This window comes from Macrotis lagotis, chromosome 6 (assembly GCF_037893015.1).
Source record: "Macrotis lagotis isolate mMagLag1 chromosome 6, bilby.v1.9.chrom.fasta, whole genome shotgun sequence".
Taxonomy (NCBI): domain Eukaryota; kingdom Metazoa; phylum Chordata; class Mammalia; order Peramelemorphia; family Peramelidae; genus Macrotis; species Macrotis lagotis.
Window position 1 is genome coordinate 67,809,979 of NC_133663.1, and position 16,524 is coordinate 67,826,502.

Consider the following 16,524-nt stretch of genomic DNA (forward strand, 5'->3'; position numbering starts at 1 on the left):
TGTGACTTTAGCCAAGTCACTTAAAACCTCCATGGGCATGTTTTCTATTCTGTAAAAGGAGATAATCACACTCTAATCTTTTTGGAGATTCCTCTTAGTTAACTCCTAGGGTGTCACGGTGCCTGGCCATAGTCAGATGTCTGAGAATGGGCTAGTTAGCTAAAAAAGCTGGACGACTCATTAATATCTAAATTCAGGACAAGTGATCTATTTTCTTTAAGTTTGGTTTATATCTTCTTTCTTGTAATTGTTGGTCAATCTCCTCTTTCTCTAACAAGTTATGGAGAAAGAAAATGGGAGTTCATGTCCTAGAGGCAGTGGCAACAGGGGAAAGGAGATGGCTCACCCAGTACTTTGGAGGTGGAGGGAAGTGGTGAGGAAGGACCACTACCTATTGAAAATAATGGGAAAATAAGTCTCCAGTGTGGAGAACAGAGGCCCTTCTGACCAGGGATCTATTTTATTTTGTCCCATCAGCCTATGGAAGGACAAGTGAGAAAAAGGAAGATCAGAAACTGAGTGAGCAGGCTGGGTGGTCACTCCACCATGTGATTTGAGAAGGGCTGGAATAGCTCACCACCCAAAAATATCTCCTTCCACCTCCTCCTCCCAACCTCCATGCTGAGACTCTACAAATAGAGGATCTTTCTTTTAGATTAAGCACTACCCCCTCCCTCTTTTAAAGGCAAATACCCAGGGTGACCTGAATGCTGTGATAATGAGAATTGGGGCTAACAAACAGAAGACTCTGGCTGGTAGAAAGGGCCTGGGAGGGGAAAAGTAAAGGAGGGAGATGGGGAAAGGGACAGGAGAATGGAAAAGCAGGGATTTTTCTAAAGGCCAGTCCTGGTTGATAAGATAAGCAAACAAGACCAGAGTTCTATAACACTGAAGAGTTGTATCAGCTTGAGTAAGTCACATTCTCTTTTCTAGTCCTCAGTTTCCTCATCTGTAAAATGAAGAATTTGTACTAGAGGATCCAGAAGGTTCCTTCAAGATCTGATTTTTGATGATTCTGCTTCCTAAGGCAAGGGTGGGGAGGGCAGTTATGTGAATGCTAGTTATTGCAACAGGAGTGGGAAAAAAAGGGTAGATTTGGGAACCCTAGGGCTAAGAAGAGACAGAAACAATGTCTTAGGGATCTGGAAAATCAGAGGGCTAGATTCTCTCCATCTTAGGCAAATGTCCCCTAAAGTCTTTCAGTTATCTGAAACTGGTCTGGTAAAGGGGAGAATGACCTAGGAAAAATATATATCCATGTTGGCATGGCAAAGAAATCAAGTAACCTCAAGACCCCACAGCCTGCCAAGACACCCTCATTCCCCCTCCAAGATAGACCCCAGAATGCCTTTCCTCCCACCACTGCCCCAAAATAAAGGGAAAAAATAACCAAGGACAAGATTATTGGTGACACCAGTGATGTCCTACCTGACTCACTGCGAATGTACTCGTAGCCCAAAGTAGAATCCTCCTGGACACTGGATGGAAGGTTAGGTTGTGATGACCCTTTGTCCTTCCGTGACCTTGGCAGGCCCCAGCGATCCCAGCGGGACCGAGTCCGACCTTCTCCAGGACCTGCAGAAATCTTAACTCATTGGCACTGGCCCACCTGGCCCTCTTCTATCCTCCTATTTTGACTTTGCAGATGACCCAACACAGGGAAGGCTACAGATGGGAAGTAATTACCCCCTTTCCTGTCTTCTCATTCTATTCTAAGACTTCCCCTTGCCTCATGCCTTGGACTTCAATTCTTTCAGCCCTTGAGAGACTTCATATTCCCTAAGACCTGGGACAGATACCTTACCCTTATGTATTTTCAGGACTGTAACATATTCTATTTTTAGGAAACTTATGTACCTGGTTTTACATTTCCTTGTTTTGGGCATGGGGAAGGTAGGAGAGAAGGACAAGTTGGAATAATTAGTAATGAGCTAGAACAGCCACAAATCCCACGCAACCAGAAGGTTTCACAAAGGAAGGGCATGGGGGTAGAAAGAAGATTCTACTCTAGATGGGAAAGAGCCAAAGTTCTCCAAGGCCAGGAGACAAGTAGAGCTCAACTCTACCAAACCAGAATGAGTCACGGACCAAGCAAGGCCAGCCTAGGTGTCTCTAGTTGGAGCACTGTGTAAGCTATTCTAAGTGAGACTTTGCACTTTGGTTCCCTCACCCTAGTGTTGGCTTTTTAAATTTGTTTAGTCTTCTTACCCTGGAAATCTTACTCTTATAATCAATTCAGGGAAGTTCATGGAACAAGCTTGCACTCGGGGTGACCTTCCATAGAAGTCAGAAAAGAAGAGGAAGGGAAGGATCCTTGGGTTCATAAGGATCAAAAGGGTCTGGAGGACTTCCAGATCAAGGAAGTTTTAGATCAGGTCCTCGGGACTGTCTACGAGGAGGTGGAATTTCTTCAGAGCTGACTCCCATCAACAGGGCCTCTTTTCTTCAGAACTAGCCCTCCACCCCCAGCCCCGGCCTCCCTGTACTTCTAAGGCAGTGAGCTCTTTGTCCCAGACTTGTCTCCTGACTGTTCAGCGTCCCCCAGCTCTCCAGTCTAGCTGTCATGCCCCCCCACTCCTGGGTTTTCCCAGTCTTAGTCCCCTCCTCTCCATCCCAAGGGGCTCTGCTGCTGTCTCTATCATCCACCGCCTAGAGTCCAGCCACAACTGAGCAAGCCTACCTGAAGAAGCTGAGGTAGCACTAGCCTCAGAACCCAGTGACTCTGCTGAGGGTGTGGCGGTGCCCGCTTGGGCCGACAGTTGGTTGTGGGGCAAGCCAAGGCGTCGCAGGCTCTCTCCCTCCGAGGTTGCCCTACGCAACCGGCCCAGAAGTGGAGTGCTCCCCCCAGACCGGCCTCCGGACTCCTCGCTGCTGCCACTGCGGTGTAGACGCCCTGAGAGCTTCTCCAGAGTGGCACTGAGTTTCCTCCGAACAGCCAGCACTGGGGAGCCCCTGGCTGAGTCACCTCCCTCTGAGCTCTCACCATCCCCAGTCCGGGGAGACCCCCAAGATGGGTGACGTTGGGAAGGGGGTGTCCGGCGAAGCCTCTGGGACAGGGAGAGGGAGAGGCGTCGTACCAGCCCCAGCTCCCTGGATGCCCCAGCCCCACGAAGGTCCTGCACAGAACGGGACCGCTCCTGTCTCTTCACCAGCTCCAGTGGGGTCCCAGCTGGGCTGGGCCTGTACATGCCGTCTTCCTCCTCTGATCCCCGGGAAAGGCCCCGCTCCTCAGACTGAGAGCGGCTCAGCATCCGTAGCCTCCGAGCCAGAGGAGACTGGCGACTTTTCTTGAATTTAGCTTCAAATACTTCTTCCGAGTCCAGATTTTCAATGCTGCTTAAGCTCCTTTCGGAGCCAGTAGGCCTCGGGGGAGCCACCACTTTCTCCCCAGGAGGAGCAAGCCCCTTGACTCCCAGGCCTTGCTTCCCGGGGTGGGCAGAAGCCACCTTGGCAAAGACAGCTGCGTGGGGTTTGGGCTCTGGTGGAGGGCCCAAGATGATCTTTGGGGCACCAGGCAGTTGGAGAGACTGTAGGATCTGAGCGTATGGGGTAAGGGGGGTCTCTGGGACTGGGGGGACCTCAGATGCCTTTAGGGGTTCTGGGGTCCTGGAAGGCCCTGGCTTAGGCACTTGCTCTTGTCGAGCAGTCTTGGGAGGCCCTGGCCGGGGAGAGCCCCTAGAGGAGGCCAAGGCCTGCTCAGTGGGTCCTGGGGAAGCAGGTTTTGTGGGAGATAGCTTGGCAGGGCTGGGCTTGGTGGGGCTGTGAGACTGGCTTTCACTGAGAGCAGACAGGGAAGGGGACTCCTGTAACCTCCGAGCCCCTAGGCGGGCCACCGGGATCTCCAGGGGGGCTCCAGCCCGACGGTGCCTACCCCTGGGTTCTGCCTCCCCCTGGGAAAAACTGCTGCTTTTCTGAAGGCTGCGGGCCTCAGGGGGCAGTGGATGTCGAGGGGCTGCCTCACTGGAGGCAGCCCGGGCCAGCCGGGGGTCCCGGGTCCTTCCTCCAGCCCCCAGGCTCTCGAGCAGAGGTCCCCTGAGACCGCTGACTTTGCCATCTTCAGGACCTACCCGAAGCAGCCGCTGCCGCAGGGCCTGGAGTCTCTGGGCATACTCGCCCTCCCCCAGGCCCCCTCGGGTCAGGTGGGCAGCCCCCGGGCTAGGGCTGCGGCGCTGGGGCAGGTCTACAGAGGCGGCCTTCTGCAGCCCCCGGCCTGGCTCCCGCAGCCCTGCCCCGGGCAGGGCACTCTCTGCCGAGCTGCCCCTGCGGAGCTCCCCTCTCCGGGGGGCAGCCTTGGCAGCCACCTGAGGTGGACCTGGGGAGGGGAGAGCCTGAGAGCCTGGAGCCCGGCTGGCCCCTGGGGAGGGCACGTGGATGTCCCCTGGGGGGGGCCCACCCTGTTCCTGCCAGTCCATGGGGCTGGAGTCCCTAGGGTCGGGAGCCCCAGGGGCATCATCCTCAGTGGGGATGTCAGTGAGGGAGACTCGAGAGCCAGAGAACTCAGGCAGCAGCGGGCGAGGCACGGAGGGCAAGTCCTCCAGTTCCTCTTCTTCTGAGTCTGAGGAAGATGAAAGACCCCCTGGGGGTGGGCGCCGAGGCACTGCCACCCACACCCGCTCAGGGGGAGCCCGCAGCAAGGCTGGGATGGAGCGCAGCACCAGATGGCACTTGTAGCTGATCTGGGAACGCTGGGAAGAAGGGAACAGGGGAGTCAGGGAAGGTGGGAGCCCCGAGCACAGGCAGGCCAACCACCCCAGGGACCAAGAGGAAGGGAGGAGAAATGGGCATCTAAGAGGAAGCAGAAAGTTCGAGAGAGATGGACAGTCAGAGGCAGACAAGACAGAGACTGGGAAGAAAGAGTCAGAGACAATCATAAAGAGAGAGAGAAATAGAAATGGAAAGAGAGCCAGAGAGGGAGAAAAAGAAACAGAGAGATAGAGAAACAGAAAAAAGACAAACACAGACACAGAGAGAGAGCCAGAGCCAGAACTAGCTAGAGACAGAGACACAAAGAGAGCCAGAGACAGAGAGAACCAGAAAGACAGACAGACAGAGAGAAACAAAAACAGAAATAGAAACAGAGAGACAGAGCCAGAGTCAACTAGAGACAGACACAGAGACTGAGAGCAAGAGTAAGAGACAGAGACAGACAGACAGACACAGAGCCAGAGTAGAGTCACCTAGAGACAGAGTCACAGAGAGAGAGACAGAAAGGTTGAGAGATACAGAGAGAGACAGACAGAGACAGACAGAGAGAGGGAGGGAGAGAGAGAGAGCGAGAGAGAGAGAGAGAGAGAGAGAGAGAGAGAGAGAGAGAGAGAGGACAGAGAAGATATGGCAAAATGACCCTTTTTATTGCTGGCAAAAAGTCTGCATTATTACTATGTACTTTAAGTGTTTGTGACATTCAAAAAATGATCATCTGGATTCTGGGTAGAGGGGCTGCCCAGAAGATAGTGGAGGAGTATCATCCAAAATTAACCTGCCTCAGGGGTAAAGCTGGTAACTGTTGATTGGGTTCAGAGCCTGGCTGTCATCCCAGCTGCACAAATGGGCTCGAGCTGCTGGTGCCCTGGCAATGGGATTTGGTGGGAGGGGTCTTGCTTTTGGTAATCAAATGTGGTACTAGCTGAAAAGCTGCAGGACCTGCATTTGATTCCTAATCTTGCTACTTAGGACCAATGTGACCTTGAGGGAAATGTCTCTGGCCCTCCATGTCCTCATGTGTAAAATGGGCCAAATGATCTCCCAAGTGCCCACCCAGGCTAAATCTTATGTTCTCAGGAACAATGAATCTGTCCCTTTCGGGTTTTCTGGCAGAGAACAGTCTTTCTCAAATCCAGGGATGCTAGGACAGACATTGTGGACCATGGGGCCTGCCTAATCCTACAACTAAGTATAGCTAACATTGATACAGCTATTATACCATGTGCTAAGAGCTTTACAAATATTAACTCATTTGAGTCTCACAACAACCCTAGAAGGAGATGCTAGGTGACCCCCATTTTACAGAAACCAAGTCAAACAGAGATTAAGTCCAAGGTCATCCTCTAGTATGTCTCTGAGGTTGTACAGGAAGTCAGGTCTTCCTGACTCCAGCCCCACTGTGCCACCTAGCTGTCATCAAGTCCAAGACTAAACAAAGATTAAAACAAAATAGCAAGAACCACCCTTAACAACAGACTCATACCTAAGTTTAGGAAAACAACTGAGACAGAACGGTCCAGGACCAGAGTCAGACACAGTGGGAGGAAGTATGTGATGAAGTGAGTTCATGATATCCTCCATGAAGGGATGTGATTTTAAATAAAAGAGGGTTTCTTTTCATGATCCTCTGGGATTGGATAGTGTCCATCCAAAATGGTCAGCTGATGCTCTCCTTTGGTGTTGGGGCATGTCTCTAGTAGGGTTAAGTGGATGCCCACTTAGAGATTAAGTAGAAAGCTGTGGTGCTACCCAAAAGCCTGCCCAATGGCTGAGGATGGGACTAAGATTATAAAATGGAGGAAAGTTCTGGGTTTTGAGAAAACATTTTTCATTAAGTCAGAGTGTGAGTGGCATACCAAGGTGTAGACTCCATGCCTAGTGACTCATGACTTAGCAAGTTTGGGGACTATCCAGGCCAGAGTTAAAAGGATTCCCATATTCATACTTTCAATTGTCCTCACCCTATTCTCATTATGTCTATGTTATCTTCTTCCTCATGGGGTCTGGAGAGCATGGGGGAAGGTGTAAGAAGGGAAAGAGGGTGTGGATCCTGGAGCCAGGGATGGAAGCAGTAACAAAAGAAGGGGGGATAGAATCAGATAAAGGTAGAGAGATGTGAGGGCTGAAGCCACCAGATTAGGGACCTGTCTTCTGGATCCAGGAGTGGGAGAATTCCATGGATGCAGCAAAAAGGAATTCCCTGAGTCAGTCCCTTGGAACAGTAACAAAAACCAGAAGGCCACTATAGCCAGAAGGGCCCATAACCTTATAAGGTCAGGATACTGGGATGTGCATATAGTGTCAGACTTAGGGCATGACTAAAGGGGTTTTGTGTGTATGTATGTATATGTGAATGTGTGGTATGTCGAAACATGATTTGAAAAGGACCAAGAAGAATATAAGTAGAGATACCAAGGAGAACAGGGATGAAATGATAAGGCAGGTAGTTGGTATAGTTGACAGAGTCCATATGGAGTCAGGAAGACCTGATTTCAAATCATATCACTTACTAGTTGTATGATCTTGGGCAAGTCACTATTTTAATTACTTCAGTTTCCTTATCTACAAAATGGAAATTTGAAATATATATATACTTATAAAATAATAGAACCTACCTTCAAGGGTTACAATGAGGATCAAGAAGATATATGTAAAACAATTTGCAAACCTTAAAGCAATAAATATATTTATATATTCATATATTCAAATGTATATTCATATATTCAGATGTATATTCATAAAAGATGATGATGATGATGATGATGATGATGATGATAAGTGTGTATATTATGAGAATAGAAACCTAACTTTGGCATGGTGAGCATAGAGTGTCTCTCTTACACCTAGGGCAGGATGGAGAAGACCTTCCTGTGTCCATTTTCAGCTACTGTAGATTTATTTGCATTCCCAGGGGGCTGCCCCATTCATCACCCCCTCTTCCCTTCTTCCCTCCAGCCTTTGCTAGCAGAGACATTTTCTCGTGGATGCTGTGGCACACTTTGGGAAACTGGCAATGATTTGTTAATATAGAGGACTGATGGCTTCAGATCACAGCCCAAAAGTTGGCAGGGGGGCCCAGAAGGGGCACCAGCTCTATGATAGGAGGCACAGCTGGAAGAGTCTCACACATGGGGTTTTTCTCCAGAGGCAAAATGGCACCTAGCCATATAGTGAGACTGGGCCTAGATACTAGTTAGGGAGAGAGATGATTAGCCTAGATAACTGGTGCTGGTCTCTAAAATTAAATTAGGGGCATCTTAGGAAAAGATTCCTGCACTCTTTAAATTTAGTTTACATTTATCTGTTCCCCATTAAATGTTAGTTTTAAAAAATGTGTTAGCCAAGTCCTGAAAACTACAACTTCTGGATTCTTAATGAAAAATAAAAGGGCCATTCACTTCATGGCAATCAAGAGGATTTAGGAACTATTGGTAGTTGGAAGATACAGGAGAATCATTGCTGATGGGCTATCAGCTTCTTTCCAGCACCCCCAATGTCTTTGAGGCACCAAGGAGAGAAGATTGAGTAGCAAGCAGAAAAGGATCCCAAGTGGGGTTGAGCTAAGGCAATGAGAGCCAGTCTCTTTCCTGTCTGGGGACCCATCTCCTCAGATCAGCCCCTAGAAGCCAAGTGTGATGGTAACCTAAGTAATGGCATCTGCTGGTGTTCTAGGGAGGTGTCTATTCAAGAAAGGGGGGGTGGCTCAGGAGAGGAAAGATACAGAAAGAGAACAGGGGAAGGAAGAGAAGCAAAGGGGAAGAGATAGAAGAGAGGAGAAGAGAAGAGGTGGAGGCAGAGGGAGAGAGAAACAAAAAGAGCAGAAGGGGAGGGAGAGAAGCAGGAGGGGAGAGATAAAAGATGGCATGGATGGAAGAGGGAGGGGAAGGAGGAGAAGGAGAAGGGGAAGAGAGGAGAGGGGGGAGAGGAAGATAGAAACAGGGAGAGAAGCAGGGAGGAAGAAAGGAGAGAAGAGAGGAGGCAGAGGGAGAGAGAAACAGAAAGAGAAGAGGGGGAAGGGAGAGAAGGATGGAAGAGCAGATGAGAGGCACGGATGGAAAAGGGAAAGAAGAGAGGAGAGGGGATAGAGAGAAGAAGAGGGAGAATGTGAAAGTGGGCAGAGGGAGGTCAGAGTAGGGGGTGAGGGATTGAAACTCACCTGCCACCTCCTCCGAGACAGGAACAACTTCAGGTGATCAGTGCTGATATCTGTTCCTTTTGCTGTTGCCTATAAACATGGGAGGAGGAAGGTAGAGTGAATAAGGGTGGTGTCTTTAGCCCTTCACTTTCTGTGCAACCTCCCCTTACCCTCTCTTAGCTCCAACCTCTTTCTACTGACAACAGAAACTGAGGAGTAACTAGGGCATATAAAGAAATGGAGACTGAGAGAACTGAAGAATCATTTTTTTGGTTTTATTATATCATTTTAATCATGCCTGACTGTTAGTGACTCCATCTGGGGTTTTCTTGGCTAAGATACTGTATTGGTTTACCATTTCCTTTTCCACCTCATTTTACGGATGAGGATACTGAGGCAAACAGGATTAAGTGACTTGTCCAGATTCACACAGCTAGCAAGTGTCTGAGGCCAAATTTGAACCCAGAATAATGAGTCTTTCTGGTTCCAGGCCTGATACTCTATCCACTGTACAATTACTAATAAAATTTTTGATGCAGGATTTGATCTCAACTCTTCCTATCTCCAAGAGCAGCACTTGACCCCACTATGCCACTTAGCTCTATGAAAATGGGTATCCTTCATATCTACTACCCACTTCATAGAAAGAGTCTCACCTTAAACCAGGGGTGTTCCAAGGTTTCCTCAGCTGTGGGACGCCTACAAAGACATAGGTTAAATGGGAGTTAGATGAGAGGGGAAATATGACAAAATATATCAAAACTCCAGCACCATGGTCCAATAGAAAAAGCACTGGCTTTGGTGCCACAGAACATGATTTCAAACCCTGGCTTCTATCTGGGTGACCTGGACCAAATTTATTCTGTTACCCTTAGCTTCTTGATCTGTAAAATGGATCAAATTTATACTGTTACCCTTAACTCCCTTATCTGTAAACTGAACCAAATTTATCTTGTTACTCTTAGCTTTCTTATCTATAAATAATGATAGCACCTACCTCACACAGTTATCCTAAGAATCAAATGAGATTTTATACACATATATATATATGTATATACATATATAAAAATGCTTTGCAAACCTTCTAGGGCTTGATTTAAGTAAGTACTATAAATGTTAACTAATACTATAAAGTTATTAAAGCAGGGTTTTTAACCTTTTTTGCATCATGGATCTCTCTGGCAGTCTGAGGAAGCCTGTGAACCCCCTTCCCAGAATAACATTTTTAATGCATAGAATTTCCAAGGAGTCCAGTTACATTGAAATTTAGATGCCAAAATATTAAAGAAACAAGTTCATGGAGACACCCTGCTCTAAGGGGCTGCGAGCGAGCAGTAGGAAAATGAGGCAGCCACCAGGACAAGTTAGGTGGGATCAATGAAAGGTAAAAGGGGGTTGTCAAGGGGCATCCTGGGACTCACAGCCGGTCTTGAACTAGAACTTTAATGAGGAAGCCTCGGGCCTCTCTGCTCAAGCTGAGGAATGTTGTCTCCTCAAAGGCCACATTGTAATTATGGATGTTCATCAACGTCGTCCGGTCATTCTCTCCAACAAAAGGTGAGATCCCAGTCAGACTGCAAGAGGTGAGAAAAGTGTGTTAATGGGGTGGGCCAGGGGAAGGAGAGGGATGCAGGTGGATTCTAGGGGCAGAAGCAGAGGGAGATGAGGGCTCAGAGGAGACAAGGTACAAATTGGGAAGGAATGCAATCATCAGAGTGATAGGAAAAGGGCAAGGCCCAACCAGCCATGACGATCTAGATTTGAACCTGAACAAGGATCAAAACCATGGACTCTCCTTTCCATCCCCATGGGGTCTTCCCTCCCCTCCCCAAATTGAGATGCTGTTTAAGACAGAAGAGAAAGCATGGAAGGGACTCAACCGTCAGAGTAGTCTTTACCAGAGAAATGCAACAACACCCACTGGCCTGTGGAAAAGAAAGAAGAGGTGTTACAGTGTAGACCATATCCTTCCTTCCCAATCCACTTATTAGAGTTATTGCCTTTTTTTGTATCCCCTCCAGCACCTGATACAAAGTCACCTAACCCTATTCTTCCTCCCACCTCATACTTACCAGACATCAGTGACTTTGGACACGGGAGTCTGGTTGACAATCTCAGGTCCCACGAATTCAGGGGTGCCATATTGGCAGTACTGGGGCTCCCCTGGTGTCAATTCCTGGGCATTGCCGAAGTCACAGATTCTCACTTGCTCCACACCCCCAGCCCCATCCCACACCAGCAGATTCTCTGGCTACAAGGAACAAGAGAGGATGAGATGAAAGTGTCCTAGTCAACCAGGGCTCTCTTGGGCTTAGACAACTGTTGTCTGCCTCCTCAGCTGCCAGCCTCCCCTCTCCCTTGCCCTCTTCTCACCTTGATATCCAGATGCAGCACTCGGCTCTGGTGAAGATAAGCAAGCCCCTCCAACACCTGCCTCACATAGGCCCGGATCTGGAGAGACAGTGGGGCCCAGAGCCCACGGGACATACCCAGAACTGTTATCCAGGTAGAATAGATTCACAGTGGAGAAAAAAAAAAAAGCTTGCTAGCATAAGCTAAGTAGGGCTCAGCTGTGATTTAAGAATGAGCCCAGGAAAGGGAAGGCAGGTGTGGGGAAGAGGGGTCTTTAGGAAGAATAGTCAATTGATTAACAACATTTATTTAGCATCTACTCTACGTGCTGGACTAAGTATAGGGAATACCAATTCAAGCAGGAAAAGAAAAAAGACAGACCCTGACCTCAGAGAATTTTACATTATAATGATGAGGGAAATTATTTAAAAAGGAGTTGCAGAAATAGTTGACATGGGGTATCTTTGGTAAGGGTAGCTGATATTGAGGATAGGAGAAATCAATGAGACATTGGATGAAGTAAACTGAGTTCACTAGAGAATGATTTTGGGGGGTTTTTATTTCATATTGTTTTAATAGATTTAAAATTCTGTGACAGATTTTTGGTCATGTTGTTTCCATTTTAAAATTACTAATAAAAAACTAATTACTAAATAGCATTGTTTTCAAAGTCTAGAGCTGTTCCTAAAAGCACCAGGGATTAGCTGGGTTCCTGGGCAGGGTCTATATTCCTAAAGAAGGCATGGCTCTCTGTCCTGCCCCATCCACTGCCGCCAACCACACCATGGACAGAGCCATCTCCCCAAAGTCTGATCCTAGCCAGTGTAGCCATTGCAGAGGTTTAGACAGGGAAAGGGAGTCCCCCACCCAACTCCACCCACCCCCTGCCCTCACCTCAGACTCACACACGGTTGGTTTCCTGGCCATTCGTTCTAGAAGTTCTTCTGTACAGCTGAAACCAGGGTCAAGGAGAAAAAAAAAGGCCTGGATTGACCCTCATCAATCCCCTGGGCTCCCCCCTCCGCCTCACTTAGGAAGGCCAGTCCTAATGTGTCCCCTGCCTTCAAATGCCCTATTTCTCCCTTGTGATAATGTGTGCTTCCCACCAGCCCTCTCATAAACTTCTTCTAAGTACAACTCATCAGCAGATAGTGACCATGTCCCCCCACAGCCCGTCCCCTGGGTACAGTTCAGTGACGATAACAAGCCCCCGTCGCCTCTCAAAGGCCTCATGGAAGTAGATGACACAGTCATGCTGGAGCCTGGACAACAGCCCAGCTTCACGACGTGCAGATGCCTTTGGTTTGGCCTGGCTTGGGATAAACTTGGCTGCAAATTCAAGGCCAGAACTCCGTTCCACCACCCGACGAAGGTAGGAGAAGGCACCTCTGAGACACAGGTAAACCAGGGGGAAGAGTTAGAGTTTGTTCCCTAACCCTGGGTCCTCTGTTCTCTGCTTTTCTCCCTTTCATCCTCACCCTCCCAAGGATAGAGCAAAACTACTAGATATTCAGCCTGCTTTGCAAGAGCAGGACTCCACTTGCCCTACCTGCCGATCTCCTGATGGATATCATAAAAGTCACTAAGCCTCCGTCCCCGCAGCTCTTCATCTTCCCCTACTCCTTCAATCTCCATGGATGTCTGAGCTGGAAGAAAGATAAGGCTGATGGATGGAAGGCTAAAGGGTAGAAAACAGGGATAGAATGAAGATAGGAAAAAGGAACACGGACAGGGGAGCAATCAATAAAGTTGAAGGTGGGTCAGAAAGTGGTACATTGGGAGAAGAAAAGGGGCTAAATGTTTTGGGGGCAGTAATTGGGAATTGGGATACTGCATGTAGAAAAAAAATAACCAAGAGAGTCATGAATTTGGAGTCAGGAAGATCTAAGCTAAAATAGAGCATCAGATAGTTATGATTAATTTTATGTGATTCTGTGCAAATCAAGCCTCAATTTCCTCATCTGCAAAAAGAATGATGTTCTCTAAGATCTCTTCTAGTTCTAAATCTGTGAACCTGTGAATAGAGGAACTGGGCAAGAGAGGGTTGGGATACAAGGATTTCTTTTGGGGACCAAGTACCTTGACAAAAGGGATCTATGAAAGGTAAGGTCCCTAGGGGAAAAAGGGATAGTAGGTATTCCCCCAACCCCAAGAACTTTACTAGCCCAATCACCTGTTCGAATGGCAAGCTCAGCCTTGCAAGATACTTCTCCCGCCAGGTTGCGGGCTGTGCAAGTATAGACGCCGCCATCTTGGGATCCCGTGCTCAGAATGACCAAGGAACACTCGCTCTCCTCGTACACAAAGCTCACATGACTGCTCTCCTCTAACAGGGTCTCTTCCTGTAGAGCAAGAGATCACCTCTACCCCCGGGTCTCAATCATACCCAAAGTCCCACATCTCTTCTATGCCCCCTACAATCCTGATTCTCCATAGGAATATAAAATTCTTTGTAGATTATCCTTCCAAGGTTGACACCCCCCCCTTTATAATGTCACTCATGCCACTTTCTTAGAATAGGGAAACTCATGCTCTACATAATCCACCTGGGATCCCCCCCCCCAGGATTATTTCTCATCCCTGAACTCCCTCAATCCTCCCTTAGAACCAATCACCCATCTGAGGCTACCCATTTCCTTCATTCCACACTCACCTTGTACCACATAATGTCTGGCAGTGGCTTCCCTTCCACCACGACAGCAAAACGAGCTGTCTCTCCAGATCCAACCTCCACATCCTCCATGATGGACTCAAACCGTGGTGCCTCTGAAACACAAGGGATTTGAAGTGGAGGGTCTGAAGAAATGACCCTTCCTTCAGGAAAATGGACTTCTTTGTTATAAGATAATGGGCTATTTATATAGGATATGGGTTCATGTCACCCCTCAGCTCAAGACTCTTTGGTGGCTCACTATCAGCTAGGAAAAATAAGCATTCAAGGCCGTCTACATGCTGGTGTCACCTTACTTCTCCAGCTTTAGTTTATTTAATTCTGCTACATATACCTCATACCTCACTAAACTGGAATTGTCTTAGCCCCTAAACCCTGAGCCTTATTAATTCCATGTTTTAGCTCATAGGGTTCTTTATGCTTGGAATATGTTTTCCTCCTCTTCACTTGTTGAATTTCATTATAATCCAATTCAAAAGGCACTTCCTCCAGAAAGCCTTTCCTCCCCCACCCCCCCACCTTGACTGGTCATGACTTTTTCCTTAAAGTCCCACCTAACACTTTAGCTTGTGTCTTTTATTGTACAATGCACTTTTCAGGGATTAGTTTGTATTCTATTTGCCAGTGTTTATCATGTCCTCCTTCTGACTTCTAAGAGGACAAGCACTCTCAAATTTAATCTCCCCAAGTCTAGCATAGAGCTCTATATGTAGTGGGCACTTAATATAAATAGCTATCTGTTGGACTTAATTGACCTGAATTGAATGAGTCTGGCTAGGAGCCTTGCAAATGTGATGGACTCATTAGTGCCTCGAAGCATTGACCCCAGAAACTGGTAGGAAGACCAAAAGGAGTCCTAGTTTTGATTAGAAGAAGTCAGGGGTTGATCTTGGGCACAGCTGGATAGAAGACATGCAATGATTCTGGAACCTGAGTCAAGACAAATGAAAACTAGCTTCGAGTGGTTGGTACTGATTAGTCAGATAGCTTGTGCCAGTCAGATCGGGTTGATATGAGGATAAGATTTCTGTATGCTAGAAGGCTGGTTTGTTGAATAGAATGACTTCTTTCCCTTAAACGCTGGCAAAGTCCCTGAAAAAGGCAGCAGTGTCTCTGAAGAGTATTGGTGTAAGCCCCAGACCCCAGCCTCACCTGCAAGTTCCAGAGTGATGGAGCAAGCCTGAATACCATGCCGGTTTCGTGCTGTACAGCTAAGGGGTCCCACATCTCGACGATTCACATGACAAATACGCAGACAGTACTGATCATCATCTGGTTGACTCAGCTCATATACGCCTGCACGGGCCTCCAGCAGTGCCCCTCGACAGCTGGAAGGGGATAGAGAAGAGAAGAATGACTACCTCAACTGAGAGCTAGGAGCATTCAAGCCTAGAGGGAGCAGGTATAGGGAGGACAAATGGGGTAGGGTTGAGTCCACCAAATGGAACAAGGACAAAATATGGCTGGGGTGAGTAGGCACTGGGTAAGGAAGAGAAGAGCCAGTTGTTAAGAGCACCTCCTCCAGACAACTTGGGCTTCCACATGGTTGAAGGTGACAGCAACACTGACCGGCTGCCCCTCGACCACATACACCACATCTGGCTTGTCCAGCACGACAGGGGCCTCTTCCAAAACAGGACCTAAAGAGCCAGGAAAGTAGATGGGATGGGGGTAGAGTGAGACACATGGATCCATCCAGAGCTATAGAAGCAAAGAAAAAAAAATCCATCATAGAAATCCAGAAAGCTAAGAGCTGGAAGGAACCTGAGAATTCATCTGATTCCATGTTTGAAGAGCATAGAGGCAGGGAATGAGACCCGAATGAGGTCCCCCAAACCCAAACCTGGTATTCTCTCTACTGTTCACATAGGGTCTTATACTACTCCTTCATCTAAATCTATAAGGTGACACTCCTGTAAAGAAAGACCCTTCCCTTGCTGCTTCAAATTATATGTGCACATGCCCATATGGTATTGCCCAAGGGTGTTGTAAAGTGGTATTTCTCTAATGGAAGGCAATGGCACTATGACTCAACCAAAGTAGATAGAGCTTTGCAGATATGGCCACGGGGAGGAGTAGCTCTAGCTTTTGATGCCAGGAGACCCAGGAGGGTTGCTAGCCTTGATAGAAGGAGCTGGATTGGAGATACATAGTAATGGAATATTTTCTAAGGCTATCACAGGATAGTTGGATGGGAAATGGTAGGTGAAAAAAGAAGGTAGCTAGTCAATCATAAAGTTTGAGCTTTATATAATATAGTCATATTATATAGTTATAATTATATATGGTTATTTTAGGGCTATCTTATTAATAGTAATAAGTCCCATTTATATGTTGTGTCACAGTTTATAAATCCCCTTTCTCCTAATTGCCTTAGGGGAAACAGAGGGTCAGAGAATTTCAGGGTCTTGTCCAAACTTAACAAAACTAGGAGGTAAAGTTGAGGCTCAGCTTTTGAGTTCAGCCTCTGTTGTATTATAAGACCTTTTCTGGGACTTTGGACGGACCCTTTGGCTAGTCTGGCAAAGCCTGGGGACTCCTCAAAAAATTGATTTAATTTTTTTAGGAATCATGTTTTTAACTACATAAAACAAAATATATGATTACAAAAAACCAATTCTATTGAAATACAATTATCAAAATATTAATTATTTGTAAAGTT

At 47.4% G+C, this 16,524-nt stretch overlaps 1 protein-coding gene across 7 annotated transcripts in view; it reads right to left on the reverse strand.

Moving 5' to 3' along the window:
* The window catches only part of SPEG (striated muscle enriched protein kinase), an 84,125-nt gene that overhangs the window by 9,900 nt on the left and 57,701 nt on the right, over nucleotides 1-16,524 (reverse strand). For 6 of the 7 annotated variants that reach the window (XM_074191291.1, XM_074191298.1, XM_074191292.1 and 3 more), the window contains 15 exons: nucleotides 15,379-15,502; nucleotides 15,015-15,190; nucleotides 13,845-13,957; nucleotides 13,365-13,533; nucleotides 12,741-12,837; nucleotides 12,379-12,579; nucleotides 12,086-12,143; nucleotides 11,213-11,290; nucleotides 10,912-11,090; nucleotides 10,738-10,764; nucleotides 10,261-10,413; nucleotides 9,496-9,538; nucleotides 8,861-8,929; nucleotides 2,681-4,685; nucleotides 1,429-1,575 (listed from right to left, as the gene is read on the reverse strand). In XM_074191291.1, coding sequence (XP_074047392.1) covers nucleotides 1,429-1,575; nucleotides 2,681-4,685; nucleotides 8,861-8,929; nucleotides 9,496-9,538; nucleotides 10,261-10,413; nucleotides 10,738-10,764; nucleotides 10,912-11,090; nucleotides 11,213-11,290; nucleotides 12,086-12,143; nucleotides 12,379-12,579; nucleotides 12,741-12,837; nucleotides 13,365-13,533; nucleotides 13,845-13,957; nucleotides 15,015-15,190; nucleotides 15,379-15,502 — 3,639 coding nt within the window. Of the gene's footprint in view, nucleotides 1-1,428; nucleotides 1,576-2,680; nucleotides 4,686-8,860; nucleotides 8,930-9,495; nucleotides 9,539-10,260; nucleotides 10,414-10,737; nucleotides 10,765-10,911; nucleotides 11,091-11,212; nucleotides 11,291-12,085; nucleotides 12,144-12,378; nucleotides 12,580-12,740; nucleotides 12,838-13,364; nucleotides 13,534-13,844; nucleotides 13,958-15,014; nucleotides 15,191-15,378; nucleotides 15,503-16,524 lie in introns of those variants that run through there. The other variant, XM_074191296.1, reaches the window with a different exon arrangement.